Genomic DNA, 22,088 nt, shown 5'->3' with positions numbered 1-22,088 from the left:
ATTTATAGTGCTGATAAATGGCAAAAATGGGCACGTTTCTATCCATACTACAAACACCCATGATTGTTTTACTGGGGAAAAAACACCGCAGAACAAACATTGAACATCACTTTATCTTATACCACAGATCAAGGATATTAAAATGTGAAGGCATTTTAGCATTTTGTAAATATACCTTTGTACTTGTTTTTGCTGAAAATATTAAATTGTGTCTAAAATATTTCTCCTGTTTACTGTTACATGATTGCTGTATGATTTTAGCTGAAAACAGTGGTAAAAAGAACATAAACATACAGCACATGCATTAACATACGCAGCAGTTTGTGTGAGGTTACCCTTTCCAACATCTCATCAAAGTAGAGCTTAAGTTGATAGGATTCATGTCCTGGATTTACAACCCCAGGATCAAAGGCTGATTGGCAGTTGAACTGATTAAGCAGCTTTTCGATTATGCCTCTGTGTGCTGCAGTGAAGAGAGGTCCACCAGTCGAAAGGCTTCCATAAACTCGTTAATGTCGATGCTTCCATCTTTATTAAAGTCAATACTTTGCGCCAAATCTGAAATAGCTTTGTCACTAATTTCTAGCCTCAAGTGTGAACTGAGTAATTTCCAAGTTTGAAGGAACTCCTCGTAAGATATGAGACCTGCAGAAGACGGGACATGCTATCATGGAAATACTGTTAATTTATAAAACACAAATACAAAATCTATCCTGATACCGCTTACCAGAATGGTCTGTGTCAATAATGCGGAAAATGGTTTCTAGGTTGGAATGGTGTTTGTACATTGTCTCCAAAATACTGGTATCTGGAATCTAACAAAAAAAAAAAAAGTGTATTTCAGCATGTGAGAAACTAACAAGATTTTATTTTTTATTTTTTACGAGATAGATTCTTACTTCGAGCTTGGGCCCAGTGATGGAGAACTCTCTAATCCACTCCTGATAGTCCACCATACCGTCCTGTGTGCAGGTGATGAGCTGAGGACGCAGCACCCTCCAGGGCAGACCTAGGTTTAGGACGCTCTCTGTGGCTTTGGCCCACTGACTGAGGGAGATCATCCCTGGACACAGATCAGAAACAGCCCTATTGAACATGAGTAGGACTTGGAAACAAATGAAATAGTTTTAACGCATAACAGTTATTCTTAGTTTTGTGCCTGTTTTGTTGACATCACAGTCCTGGAAGGCACTGATGAGATGTGACTTGTGTGCAAACAGTTGTTCTTTAAGAGCTTTCAGAGCTGAGTTTTCTGTCTGTCCCACACTAACAATATAAAGAGAGCACATTGTTAGTATAAATATTCCGCTGGATGATCAGTCATACTGTACCTCTGTCTGAGAGAGAGCTCTCTGCAGGCTCGACTGGCCTGGTACTGGTTGAAGTGTGGAACCAGGTCCGGTCCCATCCTGACATATGCGCCTCTGTTACTGCACAGCTCATAGTAATTTGAGGCTGAGAAAATGGTTAACACCTGGAAATCCAGACAACTTGTAATTGTGTTTTTCCAAGGCCAAATAATGTCACTTGTAATACTATGTAATAGTTTACTTTGTGATTATGGCAGAACTCATATCCTTCCTGTTTGCACTCGTGGGAGCGGATCAAAAGATGAAGCTTATGTCTTGATAGCACCTTCTCTGTGACATCAGGCCCCCAATAGCAGCCTCCTCCTCTGACTTCATTGGGTATACATCCATTTTGGGACATGGGATCGCTCCACAATAAGTCCACTACCTGCAGTAAGAGAAGTCCCTGAGATTATGTAAATGATAATAAATGCTTTCGTTGCTTACCTGTTTCCACTGATTCTCGTCTGTGTCTGTTTCTTCAGGGTCTGAGTCTGAGTTGGGTTCGTTAGAGGTGAGCTCAAATCCAGCCTGTTTGCGCCTCCAGTCAAGCTGTTCATCCCCCGACCAGTTACATTGGGCATTCCTGGGCAGATTGTCAAGTGATCGCCGTGGAATGTCCTGTCTTTGTGCAGCTTTTGGATGGCAGTAAGTAAGAGACTGAACTCTCTTTCGTCCTACATCTTGTGCAAAGGCATTTTTGGTCCTGCCCTTTGACACATGGGGTTTGTTGTGGGCTGAGTGTTTCTTAGGAGGCCTCAGGACCGACACATACTGTAATGAGACACACACACATTACTCACAATACTTTTAAAGGAGCATTAGTATATTCAAACGTCTTACTTTATGTCTATCCACTTTATCAATTGTGTCAAGATCGGTTGTGTCAGAAATTCCTCCGTGAACAACCAGTACTTTGTGATCAATAACTGTGGCAAGAGGCAGCCAGCTGAAAATCTTGTGTATAAGCTTCAGAATCTTCTTGCCGTGCACCTGCAGTTATGTGCATAATAGAGATTACAACCTCTGCAGTTTCCCACATGATACTTTTATCTTCGAAATTCTTTCAACAGGCAATAATTTACAACAGTTAATAAAACTGAGGCAACATCACAAATCTGTCCTGGAAGTGAGACAATATGTTGCAATGTGCAATGTCTCACCATTCATGAAGCCAAAAACACGATACATCCTGAAGGTTACTCTATGAAAAATGGTGTCTTACATAGATTAATGACAGGTGCTGGAGTCTTGCATTGAGTTCAAAACTATGGCCCACAAAAATGTGACAAAACTTTATGTAAACAAGGAAAAACCTACTGAGAAAGATATGCATACCCTGTACTTTCCCAGAACTTCTTTTGTGAACCCGTATCTATTATAAAGAGAAAAAATAAACACTTTAAATGAATGCTTAAACTCTCAAACATAACGTGCGTTGTTGAAGTCTACCTTAAGTTAACCATGTGGTCTTCGTGGTTTCCTCTGTTCAGATGGACGTCATTTGGATAGACCAGCAGAAACCCAAACAGGATGAGCAGAATCTCTAAAGAGTTCTTTCCTCGATCTACATAATCTCCATTAAAAACATATGCTCTCTCTGAAGCTGGCAGTCCATTCTACATTCAGTCCACAGATTAGGACAGGGTCACATTATTTCAGTTCGAGAGCTGTGCGGTTATTGCTCTTACCTTGTAGAATATCAAGAGCAGGTCCTCCAGGTGTCCGTGTAAGTCTCCTAGAAAGTTAAAAGTGTCATTTGCTGTTTCATGTGCTGGGACTTTGTCTAAAGCAAAGGCCTGCTCGTGTACCACATATAGTGATCTCTTTGGCATGGTTTGTAGTCACATGTGTGATATTTGGAAGCATTCTCAAAAGTCTCCATGTTTCTCCAAGAAGCTGTAGAACATATCGAGCATGGAGCTGCTACTAGGGGGAAAAAAACAGGCAATAAATACGGTGACTATTGAGACCATGTTTTTGAGCCACAGTCTGATCTGTGAAGGTGCACACTTACATGCTTATGCTTTAAGGCCTCTACCAGTCGGGACACCCCACAGAAAGTCAGTGGGAATGTCAAATGTGGACCAGTGTAGGTGTCGGGTACATCAACACTCCTGTAGCAGAAGTACCTTTCCCATTCAATATCACGGCAGATGTCATTTTCACGGAAGAGATGGGATATCAGATTCCCTTCGAGGAAAAAGACAAAAATAATACATCACGAGTCACACCATTACGCTCTAAGTTTTAAATAAGATGGGCTCACTTTCTTTGCTGGTTGGTGTAAAATGGTCCATTAAGTAGCTGAAAAACTTGTACAGCTGAGGATAGAGGACACATTTACCATCGACTTAGGTTAGGATTTGGTAACTACAAGTGCAAATATTCACCTTTATCTGGTCTTGCTCTCCTGCATATTCAATAGACTGAAATATGTTCCACGTACACCTGCGTCTCATCTCTAAACGTGCTACATACTGACGGTACCAGCGCTGAATAAGCAGAGCTGATCTAATGGCTGCAAAGAATTTAGACAAGGGTTAATCACGCTAATGACAAACAAGTAACTATAGTAAAGAAAAACAAACCTGTTGCAGCTGCTCTTTCCATTGAGGTGAGAGTCACAGGAAAAGTCCAGTCAATTTGTTCTTCTAAATATTGTACAAATATTAGGAATAATAACTTACCTGGCACTAAGTTGCTCACTGTAATGACAAAAAAAAAACTTTAATTCTACACTGAAATCAAACCTTCAATAGGGCTGTTAAGTGTGACATCACAGACAATAATGAACTACTTCTGGGTCCAAACTGTTGCTCCACAGTCAAACACAGCAAAAAATGCAACTTTATCTGAATCTTCTGCTGAAATAACTGTTTTACACCTAATTAGGATAATATATCTCACCAAGTTTTTGTTATAGCCTAAAATAAGCCTTCATAGTGTATGGAAAAAAACATTTGATCATTAATGTCAGAAAAGCATTACCAAAGTGTGTGGTCAGATGTTTTAAAAGAGCATTATAGACCCGGAAGTAGAGCGATGACATCATCTAATCCCAAACATTTGGTGGACTTTCCACTCAGTTTGCTCCTAACCTCCTGTTGCTAAGTTACAGCATCACATGCATAACCTCTATTATGTCAACTGTGTCATTTTCTTTTACCAGCTCTGTCAGAGTTCCTTTGCTGCTTTTCTGGTTTCCCCAAACCACATCCCATGACCCTCGGTTGTTTTCAATGCTGGAGACACTTTTATACACTAACTTGGTGTTTTACGAGCTGAAAGTAAAAATGCATTTGCTCATTACTCATCATTCCCCCAAACTCGTGGTTTAGTATTGCTGTTTACATCATCTAAATGACTTGAAAATAAAGTGGAGCTTACCTTGCTATTGCCACCTTTCCATTGTGTTGCCACAGTTCAGCATCTTAAATGCTTAGAACCGTATATTCCACATATTTCAAATGCCATGAGCAATTCTTCCTGTTGCAGACGTGCAGAGTGAGCTCGAGGCTCTGTCACAGCACTGGGCATAGTGATCACTTAAACAAAACAAGACGTAAGTGCCTGAGGATTACTCCTTACGACGGCTAGACTCTTCTCAGATTAAACGGATGAAGATTTGATGAAAGGGCAACAAGTGCTTAAGTAGTGTTGGCTGTTGGTTCATTTAAAGCACATTAAAAACAACTCCAGCTAAACGTAAAGGGTTCTACATTATCAATCAGTACAAGACATGTTATGGCAATGCATTACAATTATCATTCTCTCTGTCAATAAGCTATTTTCATATTGACCCTCTACAGCCTAGTTTTTTTCTCATCTTCTGCTGTGAGCATTGGGTTTTGTGGTTGCGAGCCAAAGGCAGCTGCTCTCATGGTGTCACTCCCTAAAAAAAAACACCTAAATTCAAGGACTTCATCAATTGAATTCGTACTGAGATAAATGAGGTACAGTATTTCAAAATGTCATCGACTCTGCACTTACAGCACATGCTCACACTGACCATTGCGATGGGGTTTACTATAACAAACAGAAATCACTTTTAAGACTTTTACTGTGACCAAGAATACAGTGATTCAAAGACTTCAAACCTCCATATTGGTCAAATGTAGCCTTTAAGAACAAAGCTTCCAATAAATATTACCTTTGTACCCATCATTGACAACTGCAACCTCATTCATTAGCCCAATGCAACATGTAAAAGTTAATCATTAATTATTATCATTTATATTTGATTTTTCTCTGTTTTTAACTTTTTATTTTTGTCTTCTAGATCTCTCTCTCTTGTGTGGCTGGATTGATGGGTCATGGAAGTCACATAGTCAGATAGTCAGCCTTAGAATCAATGAGTCAGTAGAGCTCTACAAAGAAGGTTTGTTGTTTGATCTGAAATGCATTTGTTCTTGAATAAATCTTTTGATATGGGTCGTGGCTTGTCATGACGCTCTCAGTTTGAGTTTGGAAGCTACACCTCTTGAGAAACACACAGAAAACTGAAGTATTTGATTGTTTGGAGGGATCACACTCCTCAGCCTCCCCAGTAAGGTCGACTCCAGGGTGCTGGAGGATCCGGCCGATAGTCAAAGCTCAGATCCAGGAGGAACGATGCGGTTTTGGTCCGTTCTATACATTAATCTACTAAAGGCTACCAGCCTGCGCCAGCGGCCCCTCCGCCCTAGCCCCACGGTCTCCCATCCAAGAACCGACCAGGACCTTCCTGCTTAGCTTCTGAGGTCTGACGGGGTCGGGCCGAGCAAAGGCCGTGTGGCCATCATGGATGGATGGATTTCTGATATCCATCTTAAACTGTGAAACTGTGATAGACTCATCACATGCAAAGTGAGAGATGTATAGCCTTTTTCTGTTAATTAGAATATTTTGGAAATGGACTGTAAGCCATAATCATCAAAATTATAACAAATAAAGGCTTGACATGTGTCACTTTGCATGTACTGAGTCTATATCAACTATTAGTTTCACATTTTAAGTTTTATTTTGAATTACAGAAATAAATGAACTTTTGAAGGATATCCTAATTTTCCGAGTTTACCTGTATAAGAGAACTTTTTTTTTTACATAGCTACACTATGTACATGCAGTACGTAGTTGTCAATACATGGACAGTAATGTAAAAGGTCATGGGATGTAATTTGGGGGTATTTGAAAACAAAAAGTTGCTTTTATAAAACTTAATCCCTCTATTCATTTGATTGTATACTCCACTGATATCCAAGCAACAATATTATTCTACAAGTCAAGGCCAGCTTTACTCAACTGAGGTGGAAAGCAGGTCATGTTCATATTTGTGAGGTAAACTTGGCAGCTCTTACTAGTAGATGTGCCAGCCCTGTGCAGCCACATCCACATACACTTCAAAAGTCAATATCAAGCATTGACTTAAATGACTTGAATTTAGGAAATTTGCTTGCAATTTGCTTTGCTAGTTTTGCTATTTCATACTGGTTCTAAGGTCATTGTGCTTGAAATAAGAAAGTAAAACAGCCAAGGATGTAAGAAAAAAAAACAAAAAAATAAAAATAAAGATGAAATGTATTGAAGCAAGTCAAAAACACATCAGAATAAGTGTAATAATAGGTCAAACTAAATACTGACTAATCAAAACAACTGACATTCTGATTATTATGCTCACATTTAGACTTAATTTAGCATAACTTTTGAATTACTTTTTGCAGTGTAGTGAGAAATATTCCTATGTCCTCAAATGCCCCCTCATTTGGGTCCACATCTGTTCAAAAAACAACTGGCATTTCTGTTTACTGACAAGGAGCATCCATTTGAGCTTCTATTTTTGTCATTATTCAAACGTCTGTGAGGTTATTTCGCAATTTATTGCTAAAATAAACCAATTTTCCTTGTTTGGTTGTTATAACTAGCCGGAAACAAAATAAAACAACACATATGTACAAACTTAACATTTCTATGAAAGATTGCATTTACTTTATATTTCTGTCGGTGAACTCCCATTTCATCTCTTTGCAGGTTCTTGGGCCAACCTCCTTGTACTCTTTCACACAGGACAAGACAACAATGTTAAGTATCTCAAGGCCACATTGGGGTACGCACAGATAAAAACTCAGGTTCCCAGGACCTGAAAAACAGAATCGCTGAATCCGTCTCCCAAACGGTCAGACTGAGCCATTTTCTTTACTGATCTGCTTGACCTCAGAATCATATACTTCAGCATGGCTTCCACATGTGTGTTTATGATGGTGCTCCTGGGTTCTTCAGTGGTGGTTGCTTTTGTGTTGCAGCCATTGCCTGGGGAGTCTGATGGTTCCATGACCTCAGCTGGTTTTCATCAAAGGTTAGTACATGAGTATATGTACGTGTATGTGGCAGTGGGTAGTTGTATGTGTTGTATAGTTCCTAAAAGTATTATATTTCTTTATAATATTTGATAAACTGGCATCAAATTAAAACAAAACACTCAGCAGATTATACCCCCATGGCTCATGCTGGTGCTTGTTGTAATAGGTCGCTCATTTGCCAAAAGGAAAACAGAAGCATTTTCTTGCACTGACTTCACTGACAAGTTGAAATGACATACTTTATCTGCCCTGGCCCGTGTGTTTGCAGCTGCCATGGTGTGTCCCTGCAAACCATGAAAAGGGACCTTCTAAAGGCCCTGAATCTGCAGGCTGAACCCCAGGTGCCATTGGGCTTACTGGACAGTGTCCATGAACAATGGAAAATGGCCTTCAGTGCACAGTCTAACCAAGCTCATGGATCCGAAGGTCAGTGGGAACAAGACGTTTAATATAGTCATGTTTTTGTGGTGAATGGCTAAAATCACTGTATTGTTTTCTGTTCCAGCGGCTCAGTCTGCCTCTGCCTCTGACGGGGGAAACAATAACAGCGTGAAGTGTTGTTCCTTCACTTCTGAAGTCTTCATGAAAGGTACAAATGTGTTTGTGTGATGCTCATGTTTGATGCACATTACAAAGCCTAAGCAGCTGAAGCACAAACACTGTTTGCTTGTTTTGTGTTTACAGATCTTGGTTGGGACAACTGGGTGATTCACCCCCTCAGTCTCACCGTTACTCACTGTAAACTGTGCTCTGGAGAAGGGAGCGCTGTGCAGTGTGTCCATGGTCATCCGCAGAAAGACCAGGTACAAATCATAGTACTCAGATTACCCAATTTTTTCTGTTAGAATATGTATCAATGCTGATTTTACTGGAAATTGAAATGTGTTAGAAAGATTTATTGGTTGGACCAACACGGATCTTGCTGAAAATGCAACAGCTGTCAACAAATAGGCCAAGTTTTTTCCTTGCGTCTGCCAACACAACTCATGCCAGGACATTCCCCAGTGTGGTCAGCCAGTTCATTAGGACATAAGACCAGACATTTGAATCCAACATTAAAGTGTACCAAATGTATTCTTACCTACACGGCCAATGCAAGTTAACATTGCTGAAACTCTTTGTGTGATTCATGTGTTTTGCACCATTATTTACAGTGTATTTTACTTTATATTTCCTCAAGGTTCCCTGCTGTCATCCTACATCCCAGAAGATGGTGCCCATTGTCTACATGGATGAATTTGGCTCTGTTGTCATTTCCTCTGTGCAGCTGACCCAAGGGTGTGGCTGTGCCACTGATAACAACCAGCAGCCCATAAACAAATGAAAGAGTTTCAAAAGATACCATGGACCACCTGCATCTCAGTAAAATTACACCTTCTACTTTTCAAAACATTGAAACAATTCAAAATTTAAAGCAACTAAGGGCAATTCCGTAACATGTGGTTTCCAGGCTATTTTGGGTTTGTGAATGTTACTTGGTGTTCCTGCCAGACAGAGTGTCTTACAGCCAGCGGTCTCATTTATCAACACTTTTCTCTTCCTTTTGCACTTGTATTTCAATAAATCTGAAATCAGTTGCATTCGCGTTTCTGATTTGGTTAGTGGTTCTCAGTTGCTGATGTTGTTTTTTACTTATTTTTGTCGTTCACTTTTTTACATTATTTGTGCTGCACTGATGTGCATGTACTGATATATGACATGATATGTTTAACAAGTTATTTCTCTATAGGCAGAATCTTTTGTATTCATTAAAATGTGTTGATGTTTTTTGCTTGGTATCAATAAATGTCCATGTAATCATCTTATAAGGTCTTTTTTTTTGCATATAACTTCTTGAAGACTGGCCATGCCAGTCATGTCTTCTCCTCAACATCCAGAGAAGCAAACCGCAAGAGTGAAAAATGTTGGCACTGTCTGCTCAAGCACGGTCACAGAGAGGGAGGGCAAGTTGTTGCGCACTTCATTTTTCAGTATGCCTCATAGAATTCACATTACCCAAAGGATCACTGCCTGAAGCTGAAAACTATTGAAAATGTCAAGATTTTTTACTACGTGGCTCACGTTGTGCACATTTATCCTGCTTGTAAATGTGGCCTGGACTGATGAGTGTTTGCGCAGTGTACTACAACCTTTGCCCAGTAATGTAAAACTACCGTCAGATTGCTTAATGGACTGCACAATGAGGACATATATCAAAAAACGTCTTTTGCATCACAGGCCTTCAATACAATTTAAAGACAGCAACCAAGGTAAGATTTTTATTCAAGAATATTAAGTCTTAGATTAGATTCACCCACTTTTATCCCTGTGTATAATGTATCATGCAAGCAATGTTAAAGTGAATGCACTATGTATTGTCATGATTGTAATGTCTCCCTTTAGGAGAACATGGGGGGCACTGCTGGCCAATCCAAATCCAGAGTGAGTGCAGAGTAGGAGAAATCTTTGACCGTGCCTTCGTGGTGTTACCTGTGAACATCACAGCAGTGGAGGTGACTACAAGCCCTGCTGCCACCAAACTGAGCGTCCATCCTGCTCTCCCATTGATCCCGAGTAACTGTGGGCTACTGTATGATGTTACCAAGCACTTCAGCAAAGAAAACACCCAGAGCTCCTTCTGCATACAGCTCAGCATTCAGCAGCATGTCCCTGGGGATGGGGCCCTGAGATGTCCACCATATCTGGTTGTCTTCTGGCAGACAGTCTCCAATCAGGAACACGTGCAAGGCCGGGGATAGAGAGGATGATGGACATTACAAAGCTTCACTTTTTGGATGGACTAAAACAAACAAATAGAAAATGCTCAATTTGATATGACTCCAGAATGCTGAAACAAATGGGGGCAGAGAATCTACAGGGCGTGAGTAATATGGACATTTTTACAACTTATTTGTTGAAAGCCCAGACATTCCTTTTCCTAATAGAATTCTGTGGTTATGCACTTCCCCTTTTGTTACCGACTGGATCCTGTAGGGAATAGTTTTCTAATAATACGAACATAAATAATTATGTGATATTTAAACAGCGATGACCATATAGTTTTATTTGTGTGTTTTATGAATGCTCAATAATCAATTGCCTTATAGATGATCAAATCTACAAACATGACATTTATGCCATAAATATGCTCTATAGATATATTTGTTTCTGTAAGACCAGTGTTTGCTGTAGAAACTGTATGGGTTAGGCTACATGATATTGCCTGGACTTGTCATGCTGTGGGTGCCAATGTCTGCTTTTAATGACGCTGGATTTTCAATATAAATGATTTGTTTGTATCATAAAGCTGAAATTGTCGTCCACGTTTCTACAGATTAGAACATTGCACAAAACGCTTCAGGCAAACGGTACCACATGTGCGTGCGTGCGTTTCGACAGCCCCACCTTCTGGTGTGAAATTACTTTAGGCCATGTGCAGACACGTGCCAGGGTCAGAGAACGGTAAAGTCACACTAACAGCTGTGTTGATTATCGGCATGATGCACCAGAGAAACCCATTATTCTGCTAGAATTTTGGGACTGAACGAAAAACGAAGCCATACGTGAAAACACGAAATAAAAGCGCTCTTTCATCCGGTATGGTCAATGCATTTTGTGGTTAGGTTTAGTAGAGTTATTTTCTTGAATTATGCATTATCCAAAATCCCAAACATATTGACTCGAGAGCCCGCCTGTGTGATTCCTCATTTGAAAGCCAAGACTTTCTAGTGTCTAAAAATACGGGTAAGGCCTATGTGAGTGACACAACTTAAATCACATTTGCCGTCCCTCACAGTCATAACCCTAACCCCTGACCCTAAATGTAAATTTTTTTCTTCTTTTATTGCAATGAACAGATACAGACAAAGGTACGTTACGTTTACAATGTCAGAGTCAGCAGCAAAAGTCAAAACAAAACAAATCATTCAAAACCTAAATCTAACCCTAACGGCCTGATCTGGGGGGATAATTCAATGAAAATAAGTCCTGTATCTTTCAAGTTTGTTTGTTTAATTCTAGTGTTTCCCCTGTAAACTTCGTGATGATGCGCTAAATGTGCTGGACCATTTGGGACCGTACCACCACAGGCGGCACAGGGGTGCACTCAGCGGCTCGGCGTGCTCAACGTGACAAAACAGTTTAAATTATACTTAAAAAGTGGTCATTATTACATCTTTACTATAAAAGAAAGTCATTGATTTATAATTTAATTTTAAAACCGACTCTCGCACTAAACGAGACAACGTAAAACCTATATTGGCCCCCGGACGGCTTGAGAGTCGACCCATCCTCATTAGCGTCCAACACCCGCAACAAAATTTACAACTGTGGGAAAAAATATATAAATAACTGTCACGCGATAGCCATAGCCAGCAACAAACCCGAAATGTGTGATTCAGTTGATTTAGTGATTTGTTGTGATTTAAATGTGCATTTGCGTTTGTATAATGAGGCTTAAAATGAGGAACACGCTCGACGTCTTCGCCGGCTGTGAGGGAGGAGGCGCGCGCCATGACGTTTCAACTCAGGTAGCTTGCAAAAGTTTGTGCGTGAAATTGTTCAATATTTTCTGCACAATCAGGTTTTCTCAGGTGTGAACATTGGCTCTATGTGCAGGTTTTGTGTATGTTCTCGTAAACACACCTGAAATCACTACTGCAGTGATTGCCCGGGTTGCTGTGCCCTTTAAATCATGTATTCTAGGACAGATAGAAATGGTCTTGTGTTTTATTTGTGAAATTACGTACCTAGATTTTTCTTTTTTCTTTTTTTTTTACGTTCAGTTCCAAACGCTGCTCATGTCACGTCATTGATGTCACGCTTCCCTTAGAGAAAACATGTTTCTAAAAAGATAATGGATGGAACAAGTCACCATGGGTTTGTCTTCTAGCCCATTTTCTTTTATCTTTAATTTCATTTTATGTTCCTTTGCATGTTGGCTGAATGTGAATATTGTGAGAAATCCTCTTAACCTCCATTTTATTTTAATTTTATTTTAATTTGGTTCGAGTTCGGGAAATTCCACAGTTACCATGGAGATCCGCCATATTTGCAGCTGTTAGCATACATTTCCTTTGACTAACATTAGCTAAAAACAGTATAAAAAGTGAAGAAAAAAGCTGTGGGACAACTCTGTTAGCTGCTGAGTTACTGATGGTAAATAAATCTAACTCACTGGTGTCCATGTGTTTCAATGTGAACAATAACTCCAGTATTTTAACTTTTAAAATCTCCATTACTTTACAATAGAGTTCGGGTATGTCCACAGTTACCATGGAGATCTGCCATCTTTGCAGCTGTTAGCATACATTTCCATAGACTAACATTAGCTAAAAACAGTATAAAAAGTGGAGAAAAAAACAGTGGAACGACTACTTTAGCTGCTGAGATACTGCTGGTAAATACATCTAACACACTGTGGTCTCCAAGTGTTTTAATGTGAACAATAACTCCAGTATTTTAACTTTTAAGATCTCCATTAGTTTACAATGGCTGCTAATCCCATAATGCTTAGCGATATGACGTCACATTCCCGAGCTCTATTACTGCTATTCCCATAATGCTAAGAGATATATGACATCACGTTCCTGAAGTCCATTTGGAACATGGTGGTTATGATTAAGTCTGGCATAAGATGTTTTATCTGGTTAAATAAAATGTGAATGTGCTCTTCTGTGCAGAAAGACAGCATAGCCAATCTTGAGCAATGTTTATTTAAAAAAAAAAAGAAAATAAATGTTCAGAGATATGTTCTTAAACTTACCATCTGTAATGTTATGCAGTGTTACAGTAACACTAGCAAAGCAAGTAAAGTTAAAGCTGTGGATGATCAGCTGGAATCTGCTGTAAATGTTGATTCAATGTTGTTTACTATTGAATTAGTAATGAAGACAGAGACCGCCTTCGCCTCCAAGCCTGGACTCGGAGAAACCAAGACTCCTGTCAGACCAAAGAACAAAACCTTGAAAGTGTGCCTCTTTTTGGAGAACCGTACAAGGTATGTGTGCACATGTGGAGGAGATGTTAAACAGCCTGAACATTAAACCTTCACAATTTCCTTCACATACCTATTTTCACTTGTTTGAATTTTGTTTATTATTTTTTACTTTATTTTTTGGAAATTGGCACTGGGTGTGGCATAAGATGAGATAAAAAATACCTTTAGTTCTCTGTGAACCATAATGTGCATAAAGGCTGTGAGTGAGTTCTATCCATCTTTCTGTGAGACTAATGCTGCCTTCATGTGTTCTCGTAATTATGGTAAATACCACTTGCCGAGTACAAAATTGCACATGAACGCCACCTCATGTCATATTTTCCTCTGGGAAACTGGGAGATATAATTCCCGAGTTCCCAAGATGAGATAACCTTTGACCTTTCAGCACATCAGAGAGCAGCGATAATATGTTTTTATAGTTTTGTTTATTATTAGGATCCCCATGAGCTGTGCTTCACAGCCAGGTCGTCTTCCTTGGGTCCTTGTTAAAAGCATACATGTACAAAATATTATCCGTATAAGTACATTATAAATACAGTTCAGTTATTTGAACAAAAGAAAATACAACAAGTACAATGTAAACTTGACATCATTCGGCATCCTCAAAGATAATCAACACCATTGTCCTTCAATTGTTCTTTAAAACAGATATTTTCTTTGTCTTTGAGCTATTTTTTATGAAACCAACACAATGAATTTAGCTACTCAGTTTTAATGTCGTCTTTTTCCAAACTTACCGTCTTTTTGAAAACGGATACTAAGTGGCAGTAATGGTTTGTAGACGACGACTCATGTGAATTTATTTGTTTACTGTGTATTTTATTTTATTGTTAATGTTTCACTTTGCTACGACACAAACGCACTTGAACATAGTGCCCTCGTAATTTCCACTCCACAACTGGAAAGGATCATCTTTACCAGAGCACATGAAGGCAGCATCATGTTGTAAACATATGTTCCAACAATTGTTACTTCACAGGTGAAAAACAAAACGTGATTATCACTTATTATTACCACTGGTGTTATTCCATCTAATTCTAATTCTGATTTTTAGAGAAATAAAGGAGATGAGCTTTCAAATCGGATTCAAAGAATGCTTGGTAATTTTGACGACGATACCACCGCAGAGCCTTTCATTGTTCCCTCTTCCTCAAACTTTCCATTGACAAACAACCTTCATCCGTACAAGTCACCAAAAGGCCCCTGTGCTAACCCTTCTTTAAGGCGTAGCTTTAATTCTCCTAAATACCAGAATGAAGATGAATCACAGGCCTCCAGTCAAGACAGTCAGGCGATCCTCTCCACTCCTGCTCATCGCAACAAAATTCCACATTCTCCTCAACTTCACAGCCTGGACGCCAAAGACTCTCAGTTTCCCTCTGCCGATGAGCCTCAGTGCCCTGGATCTACTGAAAACACGTCGAGCTCTTCTCCTGGGAACAACATGCAGTTTTTTGCTAAAGACCTCTATCCTAACAGGACTTTTAGCATGTCACACTCACAAGCTTTCAATCCGCCTTTGTCATGTAAGCAAACCAATGCAGCCATGACGCAGAAGCCTACTGCCTATGTACGGCCCATGGACGGTCCAGAGGTGGTCACCGAGTCCCCTGAGCTCAAGCCAACGCCTGAGCGCTGCACAAGACTACCGGGCGTCGACCTCAATGAATCCATCCAGGAAAAGGCAAGCACGTTACCACCGTTTTTAGAAGTAAGTGATAAATAAATAAAGCCTTTTTTGTCAGAATTGTGAAGTGCTGATCTATCTATTGCTGCCAATGTTTTCAGCATCAAGTGACTTCCAGCAGTAGTCAATGTGACAACTTATCAAGTCACATTTATAGCGGCATTTCCCTTTTGTGCACCAAATTATTGAGTTATGAAGACTACAAAATGTATCAAAATATTTGAGGATAAAGTGTTTGATGGAAATAGATTTTCAGTTAGTAGCCTAGATATTATACAGCATAAAGTATTTATCTCTTTGTACTATTATATTTACTATTTTCCCTATTTCTGCAGACTCCGACAAGTGAGAGCCAGTGTGTAGAACATGTATTAAATGTAAGTTTTTGGTATTATTAAAACTTTCTGCGCCTGAAATACTTACTGTTGGTTTTTTCAAAGGAAATGACCTGCTCTTGGCCACCGCTTCTGTCTGGGATACACAGCCCTTGTGCACCCAACATCAAAACATCTGTCAAAGTAACTGTATGTATTTATGTAATGGCCTCTGTTGCATTTTTCTATTTTGCTGTTCGTAAATCCTGGACATTCTTGTTTTCAGGAGGAAAATCCACCAAACCGAGGTAAGGAACATGATGTTGTTGCCGTTTATTTACTTGAACTTGTCACTACACACGAGCAAGTGAGAGGTTGTTTTTGCTCAAGAATAATTTTGACTAATTACTTTTTTTAATAATATAGATAATGGACATTTATCCTCAGAACCACCACTTGCACCCCGGAGTTCCCAAGTGTAAGCCAAGAATAAATAGTAAAATCAATGCCTATGTATTTGATATGTGCTGTAGGGGAGAGCGGGGAGGGTTTGGTTGTGGGGAGCGTCAGGTCTCACATTGTTTTACAGCTAAACTGAGGGATCATGGTCACAGAGTGTGATGTCACTAACTGTTTATGGATGCTAGACGGCAGCGCCTGAAAGATGAGTAAAAAATACTTAAACATACCAACTTTTGTAAACTTTTGGTGAGTCAGCTTTCACACTGAAGAACTTTAATTTCCATGATGAATTGGAAGTATCAAGTAGGTATCCATAATCAGTGACTAATGCCAAGTATTTTTTGGCTGGAGCATTGGGTAAAATGTTGTGGGGAGGGTTGGGTCACGCACAAGCCTTTCATCCTTGTGTAAACACCTGGTAAATATGTGTTGGTGAAGTACACAACTTATTCATCTAGAGCAGGGGTGGGCAATTCATTTTCATAAGGGGCCACATGAGGAGCCTGAATTGAGTCGGAGGGCCGCACCAACAATAACTCAAACTTATATCGGGATATAAGTATAATATATCGGGAGTGTATCGCTGGGGTCCATGAACAAAAGCTCCAAAATAAAAAAAAATGTTTTGATTGGGAAAATACATTGAGGACTTTTTTTCAATATCTATAAATTATTTCAATATCTATAGATTATATCTATATAATCTATAATGATGAGCCTGGCAGGACTGTAGCCTCATAAAAACGGCTTACACTTTACAAGCCTGTGTCACAAGTCTCTGCTACATTGTAGTCAATATTCATTCACTCCGCACTCCGTGGTAGTAAGCTACTATTGTAGCCACAGCTGCCCAGGGGCAGACTGTCCATTTCCCACTTGCAAGTCACACAATGTGTTGTTTATATCTTTATATCTTATTATGCCAGTGCCCTTTGCTGGACACCTGTGGAATTCTTTACTTTTATTCTTATTTAATCTGCCCCCTAGTGGCTGGAGTGAGCACTCTGGTAATAAAAATAAAAAATCACAACTCCGCACAGGAATGAGCTAGAGACTTACTTTTTTTTTTTACATGCTTATGAATTTATGCCCTACAAGTTATGGGCCGGACTGAATCATCTCGCGGGCCGGATGTGGCCCGCGGGCCGTACTTTGCCCAGGTCTGAGACTACTGTTCTCATGCGGTTCCCCTTTATCTGTAGGAGGTCCTGACCGGGCTGCTCCATCTATTATGTTTCCTGTAGATCTTAGTGGTTATCAAGGTCGCTAATTCAAGTTCAGCACTAAACTGTACAGTTTTGCCCAAAAAAAAAAAATATATAAATTCTATAAGATGTCATCCTGTCATAGATAAATGTTAGTGTCTACCTTCCCCTTGGACTGACCGAGAGGGTTGGGTCAAATCATCTCAATAATTAAAAGCTAATTATGTAAAAGTGTCCTTGTGCGTACTTAGTATCTAACTTCTATACGGAATTATCTCAAATTATTTAAGAAAAAATATAACAAATGCACATTTTTAGGGAAAAAAGTGTCATAAAAACATACATCCACAAAATAACTAAAACTATTAGAGTGGCTTAAGTTTTGTGACATTATACCACTAAAACAGACCTATTCCATCGCCCAGAAATGTTCTATAAAAGCGACTCGACCCACTGTATGTCGGTCTTTCTATTGTCTCCCTTTGCCCGTTTGTCTGCTGACATACTTTTCAGTCCTTTTAGTTTCTAGAATATATTTCTTTGTCCAGTGGCTCGGAATCGAACAGTGAGACTGGCACAGATCCTCCACTGAGTAACTCCCCCAAAAGAGAGGTACTGTATTTGAGGAATACATGGCTCTTGTGGACCACACATTATAATACTGATAAGTTCTGTCTTATTGTGTCGTTTTTTTCAGCCAGCACCTGTGTTAATGCCATCTGGTGATTGGCAGCTGGATACATGGGTTAATTTCAGCCAACAGAATTATAAAAGGAAAAGTCAATGTGCTGCCCCTCCAAGTCCAAAGCTCTCATTGCCGAAAGATGGATCAAAGCCATCGAGTGTCAGTGTCTTCAGCCCTGACAGGGATACTTCAAATCTACCGTCTTTGAACCAAAACACTGCTCAGCTGTCAAGTACTCGGGAGAACCATGAACAGCAAAGTACTCATAAATCACGTTCAACGAACCCCCTGCCTACGGACCCCGTAAAGCATATCCTAGACAACCGAGATGGAGGCGTCGGTGTCAATTTTGACCTGACATTGTCACAAGAACCTGGGCTTAAAGAGAGACCACGAGTCAAAAGCCATCCTGAACGAAGCGAAAATGGCAGTGTTGTGTTTGAAAGTGAAATATCTACTAACCGCAACAAAAATAAGTATAAAAAAACCAAGTCCGATCTCTGCACAGCTGGTGCAAATTCAAATGATTCTTATACGGATCATTTAGCTCCAGCATGTTGTTGTGGCAAGTCAAAGGGAGAAGCCAAACACAAAGGATTTGCCAATTTGTCACAGAAAGACAAACATTTGCATGGGTGTTCCCGGGACAGCAGCAGGGGCTCACTGTCATTGGTTGTGAAAATTGATCTGAATCTCCTCTCAAAAATCTCTCTGACGCTGAAGTCTCCTGAAACAAAGCTCTGCACCAAAGATTATAAGCAAGTCGCAAACAGCAGAAAGAATGTAGGATTTGCAAAGTGAACAGATTTTAATAAACTCAATCGGCACATTTTCAGTTTAGATTTATGTTGTTTTAGGACAAGGGAGACCATTATTGTCCCATGAAGAAACTGAAACTGCAAGGCCATAATCCGTCTCTGCGCAGAGCTAGACTTGAGTAAATTTCACAACTCACACAATGTAACCACTATTCCATGTATTACGGTTATTTATTGAATATCCCTATACATTTTTACCACTTGCAGAAATTCCAACCCAACAGAGGCTACAGAGAAAAGATCTCTAAAAAAAGATGAGATGTCTCTAACTTCTTCTGCAACGAGGGATGGCAGCCAAAAGTCTAAAAAACATAAACTGTTTAATGCACCACAGCTAAACAAGGAAGAGGTGAAATGCCCAAATTTTCCCAAGAAGAACGCCAGAAAAATCATGAAAGAATCAACTGCGACAAAAGTAAGAACATGAGAAAGAAAACAAATCATCAGTCGGTAACGCTATGCTTGTTTTATCACAGTATTGTTTTCTTCAAATGTTTTCAGCTATTCAGTGACAGCCACAGGCCTCTGCTTAGGTTTGAGGACAGGTACGATGATCTTTATTTGATTTAGATCTAACTCCAGAACCCTGCGTTAATGTGAATAAGTCTAAACACTGGGCACACAATCCCTCCTCCACAGGCATTACCCAGTAAAGCATTATATCAAAGAAGCAAAGAGGCTAAAGCACAAGGCTGATACTGAGGTACTTGTTTGTATCTCTCACACTGACATGAATGAAAGTAATCAAACTTGTTTGGATGGATAACAGATGGATAAGCTTACGAAAATATTCCACTACCTGGATGGAGCTCTGTTCTTTGTTGAGAGTGGGATCGCCATGGATAAAGATCCACAAATATCAATGTCTTCCTACACAATGTTGGCAGAGACAGTGGAGCTGATCAAGTAAGAACCTTGGGTACACTTTGATAAAGACTCAGTAAGTATTAAGGAATAGTTAATCCTTTATAATTGTAAATCATGTTAATTGTTTTATACAATTGTTATCTCTGAAATTATCTACAACTCCAGGGATCATGAATTTGTGACCAATTGTAAAATATGTATAAAAAAAAAAAGTGAATCTTTGTCCACTCATATGATAAAAGTGCCTTCATTTGTTTATTTAGTTTTAATAAGTTCTTAACGATCCTAGATTTGTGCTCAGTCTCATGAGCTCGGAGGAGCTTTCGCCAACAGAAAGTGACATACTAGCTTTATGGTAAGACTCTGAAATGCATTTTCAAGATCTTTTTTATATTGAATTTGAACTTAAATGTTTCATCTATTAGTTTGAAGTGCCAGGCTCTCCTGCAGATGGCCATGTTTCACACCAAAGAGAAAGCTGCAATTTCATATTCAAAGACCCTCACTGATCACTTTAATGTAAGGTGCTTTATTGAAAATGTACTTTAGTAAAATGTCATGCTACATGTATATGATTCCGTGTATCTTACCATTTTCTAGAGCTCAAGTCCGTCTCCACCTCCATCTTTTGGGAAGTAGGTGTTTTTCTAACTAATTGTCATTCTTCATGTAAATAGCAATATTTTTGCTTTTTCACCATGCACTGTTACAGAAGAAAAACCTCTCCAACGTCTCCAACCAACCCGCGCCGCTGCTCAGGCCCTGCTCTGTGTGGATCTGCTGCTGGTGCCAAGGGCGCTCACCGCGGTTCTGTCATGGTTCCTCAGAACATTGGACAAGTGGCATTAACCTATGTCAACATCACAACACTGTTTTTAAGTGCTCATGACCTGTGGGAACAGGCTGAAGAGTTTACCAACAAAGGCAGTGGTAAGAAAAAAAACTCATTTCTACATCCGCACCATACTCAAAAACCTGTCCATTAATAGTAATAATAAAATGCAGTTGCGGTTCTGGATTTCAGGATTATTGACAGAGCTCAACAAAGTAATGGGTGCTCTGAGTCTAACTTCCACAATGAGCTCCATGGTTTGCTACATAAGACAGGGCCTTCACTGGCTACAGATGGACTGCATTAAGGTAAAATGAGCCGTTCAGATCTAGGCTTCTCGTCTGTCATATCATGCTTTAAGCTCAACCTCAAGATGCCAAGTAATCATCTTTGCAGTTTGTGTTTGATGAAGTAAAAAGGCCACTCCACAATGACTGACTGGTCTTTGAATGATAGATCCTCAGTAGAATCTGACTTAATGGGTGTGCCATGAAATGACCTTGCCAATACTTGGTGAAAGTACCAGTGCCAATTATTGTAGGTAATGCTGTCGTATAAATGATGTGCACTATCACATTATATAGAATTGTACATTTTGGGCAATAATTAAGTCTCCTCAGAGCAAGTTTACAATTATTACTGGAAAGTTGTTTGTATCAAGCATTAGCTCATTTTATTTACATGTTTTTGCTTTTTTTGTTTTAGTGCATAGAATTTGTCCAATTAAGAAGTCCAGTGTTTTCATTAGCATTTCTACCTTGCAAGAACTAGCAGTTTCTGATGATTACACAGAAAAGGTACATTTTTGTTTAGATGTGTTTTTCTCATAATAGAATAATAGAATCATGAATTATGAATCCATACTCCCAGTTAAAGTACCACAAGTCTCTGACGTTTTCTTGCTGTTGCTCCGAGCAATTTGAAGTTGAATAATGAATTTGTGACATGAACGAAGCCACTCCCTTTTGCAATACTAGGGCCTGTCAGGTGAAAGTGCAGTCAGAACTCCTCGAGGACTTGGTTCTTTGGTGCACGATGGTGTCTGATTCTGCTGCTGTGGCATTTTCTGCTTGTATGAGAATCATTTTGGACTAGTTGCTTTGAGTCTTAAACATCATGTAGGTGGATTTGTCATGTACATGTTTCTATGTTTTCCTCGAAGTGTAGTCGTATTGGCAATTGCACTAAAGTGGGCAAGTTGATAAAGCTGCACTCTTTAGTATTTAAAAAAACGTCCTTGGATTGGAGACATTAGCAGGGTTGTCCTGATTCCGATATGACTTTGTTCCAAGAATAGTGAGTGAGGTGTGTCCTTAGATGTTCACTTTAACAACAAAACATAAAGCATTGCTCGATTTAATAGTTGTTTTCCAGTATGTGCTTAGGTTTTTGGCTAAAGAGAGATCACCTGGATTTCTGTTTTGTAGGATAATGACGTGTACTGGTGTCTAGGAAATTGGGGTGTTTGTGTAGATGTAGAAAAGGTCTGAGTTTACGAGTGTTAAAGGAAAATCAAGGCTAACTGACTGTCCTGTCATCTTGTTTGGTATTTTT

The 22,088-nt window shown here is 39.5% G+C and overlaps 3 protein-coding genes across 3 annotated transcripts; 2 read left to right on the top strand and 1 right to left on the bottom strand.

The window, feature by feature from the left end:
• Positions 1 to 104: 104 nt before the first annotated feature.
• On the bottom strand, positions 105 to 3,826 carry ppef2b (protein phosphatase with EF-hand domain 2b). The gene is made up of 15 exons (XM_079552275.1): positions 3,743 to 3,826; positions 3,619 to 3,673; positions 3,367 to 3,542; positions 3,161 to 3,275; positions 3,041 to 3,087; positions 2,802 to 2,968; positions 2,688 to 2,724; positions 2,193 to 2,342; positions 1,797 to 2,123; positions 1,552 to 1,737; positions 1,332 to 1,474; positions 1,160 to 1,266; positions 900 to 1,063; positions 728 to 815; positions 105 to 645 (listed from the first exon to the last, which is right to left on the bottom strand). Exons 1-15 carry the CDS (start codon positions 3,809 to 3,811, stop codon positions 449 to 451), a joined length of 2,028 nt encoding a protein of 675 aa, XP_079408401.1. The 5' UTR covers positions 3,812 to 3,826; the 3' UTR covers positions 105 to 448.
• Positions 3,827 to 7,560: 3,734 nt separating this feature from the next.
• On the top strand, positions 7,561 to 9,132 carry gsdf (gonadal somatic cell derived factor). The gene is made up of 5 exons (XM_079551834.1): positions 7,561 to 7,683; positions 7,956 to 8,113; positions 8,193 to 8,276; positions 8,372 to 8,490; positions 8,868 to 9,132. Exons 1-5 carry the CDS (start codon positions 7,562 to 7,564, stop codon positions 9,009 to 9,011), a joined length of 627 nt encoding a protein of 208 aa, XP_079407960.1. The 5' UTR covers position 7,561; the 3' UTR covers positions 9,012 to 9,132.
• Positions 9,133 to 12,178: 3,046 nt separating this feature from the next.
• aff1 (AF4/FMR2 family, member 1) lies at positions 12,179 to 20,851 on the top strand (the record flags this gene model as incomplete). Its single annotated transcript, XM_079552274.1, has 11 exons — positions 12,179 to 12,195; positions 13,550 to 13,664; positions 14,719 to 15,375; positions 19,337 to 19,380; positions 19,475 to 19,538; positions 19,605 to 19,741; positions 19,992 to 20,057; positions 20,128 to 20,221; positions 20,303 to 20,337; positions 20,415 to 20,632; positions 20,727 to 20,851. The coding sequence occupies 11 exons, from the start codon at positions 12,179 to 12,181 to the stop codon at positions 20,849 to 20,851; spliced, it is 1,572 nt and encodes a 523-aa protein (XP_079408400.1).
• Positions 20,852 to 22,088: the final 1,237 nt, after the last annotated feature.

The sequence above is a fragment of the Gobius niger genome (genome assembly GCF_951799975.1).
Source record: "Gobius niger genome assembly, chromosome: 2".
NCBI classification, from domain to species: Eukaryota; Metazoa; Chordata; class Actinopteri; order Gobiiformes; family Gobiidae; genus Gobius; species Gobius niger.
The sequence above is the reverse complement of the archived record's forward strand: the minus strand, read 5'-3'. Positions and strand labels throughout refer to the sequence as shown.

Excerpts from the sequence above, each read along its gene's own strand:
- ppef2b (XM_079552275.1), bottom strand. The coding sequence starts at position 3,811 with ATGAGACGCAGGTGTACGTGGAACATATTTCAGTCTATTGAATATGCA. Across the intron at positions 3,543-3,618 it reads TACACCAACCAGCAAAGAAA|GGAATCTGATATCCCATCTC; the intron begins GTGAGCCCATCT and ends TTTTCCTCGAAG. Across the intron at positions 646-727 it reads TATTGACACAGACCATTCTG|GTCTCATATCTTACGAGGAG; the intron begins GTAAGCGGTATC and ends CGTCTTCTGCAG.
- gsdf (XM_079551834.1), top strand. The coding sequence starts at position 7,562 with ATGGCTTCCACATGTGTGTTTATGATGGTGCTCCTGGGTTCTTCAGTG. Across the intron at positions 7,684-7,955 it reads TCAGCTGGTTTTCATCAAAG|CTGCCATGGTGTGTCCCTGC; the intron begins GTTAGTACATGA and ends GTGTGTTTGCAG. Across the intron at positions 8,277-8,371 it reads TTCTGAAGTCTTCATGAAAG|ATCTTGGTTGGGACAACTGG; the intron begins GTACAAATGTGT and ends TTGTGTTTACAG.